Source organism: Nelusetta ayraudi, unplaced genomic scaffold (genome assembly GCF_046127955.1).
Source record: "Nelusetta ayraudi isolate G7.1 ecotype Tasmania unplaced genomic scaffold, CSIRO-AGI_Nayr_v1 ptg000026l, whole genome shotgun sequence".
Taxonomy (NCBI): Eukaryota; Metazoa; Chordata; class Actinopteri; order Tetraodontiformes; family Monacanthidae; genus Nelusetta; species Nelusetta ayraudi.
Genome location: NW_027466076.1, coordinates 1,317,871 through 1,326,431, shown reverse-complemented (window position 1 = coordinate 1,326,431; position 8,561 = coordinate 1,317,871). Strand labels below are relative to the sequence as shown.

The window sequence follows — 8,561 nt, the reverse complement described above, 5'->3', positions numbered from 1 at the left end:
CATTTCGCTCTGATGAGGAGCTGAAACGCTCCTGGTGGAAGGGGCGGATTGTGTCGTCACAAGCCTGCCAGACAGCGCTCAGGGTTTCTCAGGCCCCGCTGTTTATGTAAAGCGCTCGGGCAGTTGTTGGCGGCGAGGCGGGAGGCCGGTCGGGCTCGCGCACGGAGACGCTGCTGATGCTGCCGCGCTGGCGGAGCCGTTAGCTGGCCAGTTAGCCTCTCAGCTAACCGGAAGCCGTCCGCTCCGCGGCCACGTTTGTCGCGGCTCGTTTTAGTGAAGCGACCCAAGGACCATGATTGGCACTGCGGCTGCTGCTGCAACAGGCATGCTATGCTAAGGGGTTAGGCTAGGGTAGCCTCCCGGCGCTCGTAGCGGCAGTGTTAAACCAACTTCCGCCGTCATGTTTACAGACAGCAGGGATGCTCTGGTGTGTTTTGGCCTGGTGTCGTTCTGCAGGATCGGGATTAAATGACGACTCTTTAAAGTAACCGTCAGCTCCACAGCCACCTAACTGACTGCCCGGCTAGAAACAACAACCCCTAGACTTTGCGGCGGGGTTAGTCTTGTATGCTAGTCGGCTAGCTGCCCGCCCGCCTGCAGATGAGCTTCCCGTCCGATGGAGTTGAAGCGTCGCGCCGCCTGCCAAAGATGACGAGTCGGTGTTTTGTGCCTCTGCCGGCAGGAGGCGCGACATGGAGGCCGAGGAACACCTGGGCGCGCACGACCTGCTGAATCAGAAGGTGTCCTGCAAGCAGAATGGGAGGACAGGTGAGCGTGTGTGTGTGTGTGTGTGTTGCACACGCACAGACCCCAGACAGCAGTGTTTTTGACTGCCGTGTGTGTGTGTGTGTGTGTGTGTGTGTGTGTGTGTGTGTGTGTGTGTGTGTGTGTGTGTGTTCTCAGGTATAGTCCGAGCTCTCAACAACCTGCTAAAAAGCCACAACACGCTGCACATCCAGTCCATCAGCCGCTCAGAATGTGCCGGTGAGTGACAACAGCCTGCGACCTTTCTGCTAAGATTTGTGTCTTCAAATCAGAAACCTCTCAACGTGCCCTCCTCCGTCTCCTCCCCCCCCTCCCCCGTTACCCAGGCTCCTGTCCCGACCTGATGATGAGTAGGAGCGAGCATGCCGAGGGCCGCCCCGTGGCCGTGGCCCTCACCCCCCAGCTGGCCCCCAGGGCCCACCGGCCCCTCTGCATGTCGGTGTCCTCCGACAGCAGCGGCCGCTTCAAGGCCCTGGAGACGCAGGAGTGGAAGAACAACCTGAGGGCCCAGGTAACGATGAGGGTCTGCGGGCAGTTAGACAGGAAGTGACTGACTGACTGACTGACTGGAGACACCCAAACTGTCAGGCTGCTAGGGGCGGGGTTCCTAAACTTTGAGCGAGTCACTGAGAATTTAGACGTTGTCCAAAAGTTTTGATCTTGAAAAATCACGCAAAACACTAGTTTGTTCTATTTGTGTCCAATATTGTTTGTTTTTTTTAACCCTGAAGGAGGAAAGTTGCAGCTAGATTCCCCTCCCCAGAGGCTGCAGTGGGAAGTCTGACACCTTTGACGTGTGTGTGTGTGTGTGTGTGTGTGTGTGTGTGTGTGTGTGTGTGTGTGTGTGTGTGTGTGTGTGTGTGTGTGTGTGTGTGTGTGTGTGTGTGTGTTGTCAGATGGAGCAGGCCCACAGCGCCGGCGCCGCCAGCAGCACCGGCTCTCTGGAGCGCTCCTCGCTGTTCTGCGCCTCGGAGGCGGCGGCGGCGGCCTCCTCTTCCGGCTCCGCCCTCTCCAGCCCCTGCGACGTCCTCGCCAAGGGCAAGTCCTCGAGTCGCTTCTCGCTCTTCTCGCCGCCGTGGAACAGCAGCTCCGAGTCGGACTCCAACCCGCCGTCGCGCTCCGGCTCCGCCAAGCTGCGCAACTACCGGCGGCGAGCGGCCACGGGGCCGGCCGGCGCCCGGGGGCCCGACCCGCCCGCGCCCGCTCCTACGCCCCCGCCCCTGCCCCCGCCGGCGACGCCGACCCCCCAGCACTTCCAGCACGCCGAGCCGCTCATCTCCCGGGTGACGGACTACATCTACGTGGGCAACCTGAACGCGGCGTACAGCGGCCGCACGCTCTGCCGCAACAACATCGACAGCGTCATCGACATGAGCGGCGTGCCGGGCGAGCCGCCGCCCGCCATCAGCCTGGTGCCCTGCACCTGCTCCCGCGGCGCCCGCCACTGCTGGTCGCGCCTCAAGGTGGACATCTCCTCGCTGGAGCAGCGCTGCTTCCACGACATCAACGAGTGCATCGAGGCGTCGGCGGGCAAGCGGCGCCGCGTGCTGGTGCACTGCCGCGACGGCTTCTCGCTGGCGCCCACCTGCGTCATCCAGTACCTGATGGTGCGCCGCAACATGCGGCTGCTGGCTGCCTACGAGCTGCTGCGCGCCCGCCACCCCGTCAACATCGGCGAGCGCCACCAGGACCTGCTGGTGGGCCTGGAGGGGGCGCTGCGGCCCGGCGGCGGCGTCCACCCCGACTGCTTCAAGCAGGCGCTGTCGCGCAGGCTGGCGTGGACCTGAGCCCAAAGGAGGAGGGGTGGGACGGGGGGGGGCGGCGGAGTCTCGCTCAGCCCCGCCCCCACACACCCGCCCGCCTGCCTGCCCGCCCTACCTCACCTCCTCCCTTGGACAGAGAGCCCCAGACACTTTAATGCGACGCCCTCTGCTGGACTGGCTGTCCCCCTACGGACCTCTGGCGGTGGGTTTTAAATTTCGATGTGACCCCGGTTGTGATGCCCCCCCCCCCCTCCTGCCGCCCCTCCTCCACCAATCAGGAGGAGGCGCACCGGACTGTTGATTTCAAGCGTCGGCAGCTTGTGGTGGTGGTCATGTGATGGTGCTGGTGTTTTTGTGATGTCATTCTTGCTTCAGTTGTGACGCTGCTGCTGCCGTCGTCGTCGTCGTCGTGGTTGGAATTTTCTTTCCTATCGGGACTTTTTGTTGCTTTTGTGGGTTTTTTTTTCTTTCCAGGGAAGATCTCAGGAGTGTTTTATTTTTTTTTTAAACATTGACTATGATAAAATGGACCTTTTATTGATGAGCCAACTAAACCCTCCCGGTCCGGTCCGCTCTGAACCGTGAGGCCCAGCAGGAATGAACTGGTTCTGGTCCGACCTGGCAGGCGGTTCGGACCAACAACCTGCCAGCGTCAGGGCCCCAAACACTAAGCTGGCAGCAGCTGTGGTCGGTCAGTTGGTCGGTGGTGGTTGTAAACTGAAAGGAGAACCGGTACTGTAATGTCACAGCACCTCCTAGTGGTGGGAAACCTTTCAAACCCAGTTTAAAATCCTTCTGTAAATGTTGCTGCTGTGAACCCAGTTCAGTCCAGTTTTGAGGGACACCTCTGGTGCCAGGTGTGAACCCTGACTCCTCCCCTTCCTGCCCACCTTGAGTTCACTTTGTTTACAGTTTTTTTTTTTTTTTTTTGCCAGTTGGCTCCACCACGTCCAGATGGTTAGCGTATCCATATGAAAAGACTGAAGGCCCACGGCTCCGGCAGCAGAACCCTGATCTGAACCCGCCCTGTAGTTCCCTGCAGTCCGGTTCCACAGGGTTCTGCTCTGTTCTGCCACAACCCCAACCCAGCCACCCGGCTGAGGGATCCAAGATCCGAGTCCTAGCATTTAGCCACGTTAGCCTGCTGGCTCTTTGCCCTCTTCGTGTGATGTTCGCTGTGGTTCTTTTCTGGGGTGGAAGCTAAAAGTTTGGTGCCTTGGTTTGGAGTGCCGTGCTGTGGTGAGCGTCCGGTGACTTTGTGCACTCTTCGTGTGACCGTTCCGAACTTTCAGCTCGTCTGGCCGGCTGGGACGACGACCCGACCACTCGGTTCCTGCTGTGACTCTGCACAGCGATGGTGTTTGGTGCTGACCCTGTGTTTCCTCTGAGCGCTCCCGGTCCAACTGCAGAGGTTCTGTAACTGGTTCTCTCAGGTGATTTCTCAGTGGAACAGAAGGTCACGTGACCGTGATTTTTTTTTTTTCTTCTTCTTTTTCCTGAAATGTGAAGCCGTTTCTGATGATCTGTTCTTTTTTTCGGGTATGATTTGTAATGTAAAGCATTAAAGACAATGACGTGTGTACAGTCTGCTTTGGTTTATTCCATTAGTTAGACCACTCGCCCATTAGTTGGCTTATCTGCCAGTTTTTGTCTGATGCAGCCAGTTTTCATCTGGCAAACGTCGGAAATGTTCTGCTTCCATTCTGTCACACTGACCTGCAGCAGAAGACCATCACAGGTTCCACACAAGATGTGTGGACGAGCTGCTCCCAGTGTTTCCATTCCTCCCTCCTTTCTTCTTATCCTTCCTTCCCTTTCTCTTGTCTCTACTCCTTCCTCCTCTCCCTTTTCTCACCCTCTTCTTCTACCTTCTCTCTTCTCCTCCTTCCTCTCCTGTCGTCTCTCTTCCTCCTCCTTGCTTCTTGCCATCCCACCTGTTGCTCCTCCACCTTTCATCGCATCACTCCGGTATCCCCAGGGGGGGCAGAGCCTGCCCCTTACCATTTACAGGCTGACGTGGTCTTTGAATCCCGTCCGGATGAGTTTTAGTAAACATTTCCCCCCTTTAGGAGAGACTCTGTGATGAGATGTGGGAGGAGCCTTTATAGGAGGGGAGGGGCTTAAGGGCCGCTGATGTTCCTGTGGCTGCCGAGTTCATTGGTCGGTGGGGAAGTCCCCCTCCATACAGAGAGAGACGAGGCCTGTGGGGAAGATGATAAATAGCAAGCTGATGATGCTGAAGCTGAGGCGCCGCCGCTCGGACCCGTAGCTCCTTCAACACACACGGTAAGAATGTGATGCTGTAGACCTCTGAGGTCTGCTGAAGGTATGAGGTTTTATTATCGTCATTGTTTTTATTACGACTAGTATTAATATTATCATCACCATGTCGATCCGAGGGCTTCTGGAGTCTCCTTGTTTGGACTTTTCTGAAAAACTTTGATCCATTTTTGATATTTAGTCTACAAACCTTTGTATGATTGTATTTATGTGTCAACATTAATGGTGCCACAGAGTCAAAGGCCTGCTTTGATGTTTGCTACTAAGGTTATCACTTCCTCCTTTTGTGTGTCTGTCTGTGCCTGTGTGTGGTGAAACCTGTGCAGCCACTCTTTTGGACTGACGTCATCTACTTAAATTGCTATTACATTTTTCTGTTGGAGAGTAATTCTGGGATGCCTGCTAGTGATTGAGTGGTTGAAAATGTTGGTTCTTTTTGTCCAGACGTGTGAGCGAAAGCAGGAACAGCAGCAGGACTGAGGAGGTTTCAGGTTGAAAGCTTCCGATTTTTTTCGGTCAGCGTCCTTCAGTGGAGGAAGGGGCAGAGCGACAGCCAGGGAAACAGGAAGTGTGGCCACAGCTGCGCAGGTGAATCAGACAGGTAGAGAGTGAAGAGCTCTGATTGGCCAACAGAAACTTTGTCCAATCGTCTTCCTGGTTCCTTTGTTTGTTTGCTTTTTCTTTCCCTCCATAAAATGTTTCCTGCTGCTGCTCATGTGTCATAGAGCCTCCAGTTTCATGCCGGTTCCGATTCTGCTGCTGTACCAGAACCAGAGTGGTTGTTAGTGGGCGGGGCCGCTGGTGGCCACCAACTGCTCTTCATCCATCACTGCAGGGTGACGCTCCGGGACCTCCTGCCGTGACGGAGGGTTGAGTGTATTATCCTCTGGTGGGTGGGGCTTTGGCTGGAGGAGATGCTCCAGGAGGGGCAAGGGGAGATGTTTTTTTTGGGCGGGGGGGCGACGACTGAAGACAAGATCCTGGTCCTGATTTAGACCTGAGCTCCGTCCCTCCAGACGAAGGCCCGAGGCTTCTCACTGGCTCTCACCTCCCCTGGAAGTGGACTTTTCATCCCGACATTCCCGCCGTCGCCAGACAGCTGCCGTGGCCCCGCCTCAATCTCCCCTCCAACCTCCTCCCACCGCCGCTTTTACCTAAACTTGTTGTTTCCCCCGCAGGCTGGAAGCTGAGCCGACAGGATGTCCGAGTGAGTAACTCCTTCCACACCTTCCAGGTTTCTGTCTGGGTCAGGGGCGGAGTTTCGTTGGACAGTGGTGAAGATTTGCTGCTGTCTAACTCATGGAATGGTGACAGGCCGGCTGTATAGAGGATCACACTGAAAATATTGAACAATATATATATATATATATATATATATATATATATATATATATATATATAAGAAATAATAATGTAGACAAGTATCAGGCATCTACTTAAATTGCCATGTCTCCTGTCTGAGTCATCATCCCACTCTGAAATATTTTTGGCCACGCCCACTGGTCCGAGTCTCCACAGTATTGTCTCAGTTCATGTAAACTGGTGAGGCGTTTGAGGGCTGTCAGAATTGATGAGTTCTTCTTATTGATGACAAAAGAAAGGGAGTTTGATAGAAAATAGTTTTTAAGTTCCAACTTGAGAAAAAAACGCAAATATTTCATTTAAACAAACAGAGTTTGTCACGTAATGAGTCGAGAAACTTTGGAAAAAAAAGTTACTCATCTTTACAAATGACCACAATTTGATTTGTTTCAATTCTGAATGTTTGCATATTTTCCAACCCCTCCAGGAAAAAGATGAGCTCCAGTCGCAAGCATCACCTGAAGGTAAAGGTTGACACACCTGGGAAGTGAGTCATTAGGCGCTGTGGTCCAATCAGGATCAAGGAAGGGAGGGTGGGGGCCTCTGTGTTTTCAAAGTAAATGACTGAAAGGAGCATAACTTATTGGAATGATGCCAAACTGGGACGTGAATTTTTTTTTTTTCAATACAATAAAATCCAGACGTGCAGTTGGCTGATGCCGTGTGTCTGTTGTCGGGCAGAGTTTGATGCTGTCCATTGCCAAAGGCCTCCTGGAGGAGGAGGACCGGCAGCGGGAGGAGGACCGGCAGCGCTACATGGCCGACACATGTCCTCCAGTCTCCATGCCTAGGAACCTGCAGGAGCTCCAGGTTCTGGCCCCCGACCCCGCCTGGACTCGACCCCAGCTCGTAACCCCACAGGTGACCAGCTGTCGCTGCCGTTTCAGGAGCTGTGCCGGGAGATCCAGCGCAAGATTGAGCAGAACGACGAGGAGCGCTACGACCTGGAGATGAAAGTCACTAAATCCAACAAGGAGGTGAGTTCCTGGAGAACCTCTCAGTGGGTCCGACAGGATAAGCCTCAGTGGGGTTGGCGTTCCAGTCATTCCACCACAAACTAACATTTCACCCCTGGTGTCAGATCAGGTTCCTTCATCCACTAAACATCTACCATTTTCAGAGGGTTGACCTCAACAGTTGTCTGGAAGCCCCAAAGTCACTGATGATGTCTCGTGACTTCAGGTCCATTCGTCTCGGTTCAGCTGTTTTCTCTGAGGGGGCCCCCTGATGACAAGCTCCAGGAGAACTTCTGGTAACTGCTCCTTCGTTACACTCTGCAGATCGACGACCTGAAGATCAAAGTTCAGGACCTGATGGGGAAGTTCAAGAAACCCGTTCTGAAGAAGGTCCGCATGTCGGCCGACGCCATGCTGAAGGCCCTGCTGGGATCCAAGCACACCGTCAACCTGGACCTGAGGGCCAACCTCAAGCAGGTCAAGAAGGAGGTGAAAGAGGAGGTGAGGGCCGCGATAATGTCATGATACTATTAAGATGTTGATATTGGTGATATTCAGTGAAAGTCCTCTGATTGGTTCTGGTCTCCCAGGATAAGGATCTGCGTGATGTGGGCGACTGGCGTAAAAACATTGAGGACAAGTCCGGCATGGACGGGAGGAAGAAGATGTTTGAGACTGAGGCCTGAACCAGGTTCTAGACAGGTTTCTCAGCAGCCTGCAAAGTTTTGAATTCTTTCCTCTAACTGGTAAAATCTGAGAATATTGGCAGTAACAAAAGCTGCGTGTGTTTCTATGGTTTTGTTTTGTTTTCTTCTTTCCTGCTGAACAAGTTGTGATGGAATAAACGGCCGACACTTAAAGAAACTTCTGCAATCCTGATTTTTCACCACTTTTGTTTCACCCGAGTGTCGGTAGTATTCCTGGGAATCGTGTTAACAGGCAGTCATTCGGGGGGGCCAGCAAGGAGGCGGCCCGACTCTTAACTGGTTTGGTGCCCCCCAACTCCCCACCCCCAGTGGCGAGTTATAGTTTGGTCATCAATTGGTTGACCTGAGGACCAAGAGAAGCTGCTAGGAACACTTCCCACTACCCGGAGGTAAGTCAAGTTTTCTACAAAAAAGCCTTGTCATGTCCGTTAGGTGCCTGTCGTGGTCAAAATTTCTGATTGAATTCGCGAAAACTGCAAAAATCTGCATTATACTGCCTAAGGGGCAGACAGGCCGTTGGTGAGTTAAATGATTAGCTCCGTCCGTCATAGGCGAAAAACAATTCTAGACATTGGCCCTTCAGTTTGATTGGCGAAGTTGGCAGGGTCGACCAGGTGAGTGATCGACTGTGGCCAAATGTTGAAAATTCCAGAATTTGCACCAACCAGACCAGACGGTCAGTGTGAAACCAGTCGGCTCCTCCCGACGATCCAAAATAATTCTGCTTT

General features: G+C 53.8%; 2 protein-coding genes across 2 annotated transcripts; both read left to right on the top strand.

The window, feature by feature from the left end:
- Positions 1-16: 16 nt before the first annotated feature.
- LOC142890041 (uncharacterized) lies at positions 17-2,678 on the top strand. Its single transcript, XM_076028791.1, has 4 exons — positions 17-768; positions 904-984; positions 1,092-1,276; positions 1,662-2,678. The coding sequence occupies exons 1-4, from the start codon at positions 693-695 to the stop codon at positions 2,550-2,552; spliced, it is 1,233 nt and encodes a 410-aa protein (XP_075884906.1). The 5' UTR covers positions 17-692; the 3' UTR covers positions 2,553-2,678.
- Positions 2,679-4,670: 1,992 nt separating this feature from the next.
- LOC142890035 (troponin I, fast skeletal muscle-like) lies at positions 4,671-7,990 on the top strand. The gene is made up of 7 exons (XM_076028783.1): positions 4,671-4,814; positions 5,987-6,015; positions 6,598-6,634; positions 6,852-6,980; positions 7,058-7,147; positions 7,451-7,627; positions 7,717-7,990. The coding sequence occupies exons 2-7, from the start codon at positions 6,008-6,010 to the stop codon at positions 7,810-7,812; spliced, it is 537 nt and encodes a 178-aa protein (XP_075884898.1). The 5' UTR covers positions 4,671-4,814; positions 5,987-6,007; the 3' UTR covers positions 7,813-7,990.
- The last annotated feature ends 571 nt before the right edge of the window (positions 7,991-8,561 follow it).

Excerpts from the sequence above, each read along its gene's own strand:
- LOC142890035 (XM_076028783.1), top strand. Across the intron at positions 6,981-7,057 it reads GGAACCTGCAGGAGCTCCAG|GAGCTGTGCCGGGAGATCCA; the intron begins GTTCTGGCCCCC and ends CTGCCGTTTCAG. Across the intron at positions 7,628-7,716 it reads AGAAGGAGGTGAAAGAGGAG|GATAAGGATCTGCGTGATGT; the intron begins GTGAGGGCCGCG and ends CTGGTCTCCCAG.
- LOC142890041 (XM_076028791.1), top strand. The coding sequence starts at position 693 with ATGGAGGCCGAGGAACACCTGGGCGCGCACGACCTGCTGAATCAGAAG. Across the intron at positions 769-903 it reads CAAGCAGAATGGGAGGACAG|GTATAGTCCGAGCTCTCAAC; the intron begins GTGAGCGTGTGT and ends GTGTGTTCTCAG. Across the intron at positions 985-1,091 it reads CAGCCGCTCAGAATGTGCCG|GCTCCTGTCCCGACCTGATG; the intron begins GTGAGTGACAAC and ends CCCGTTACCCAG.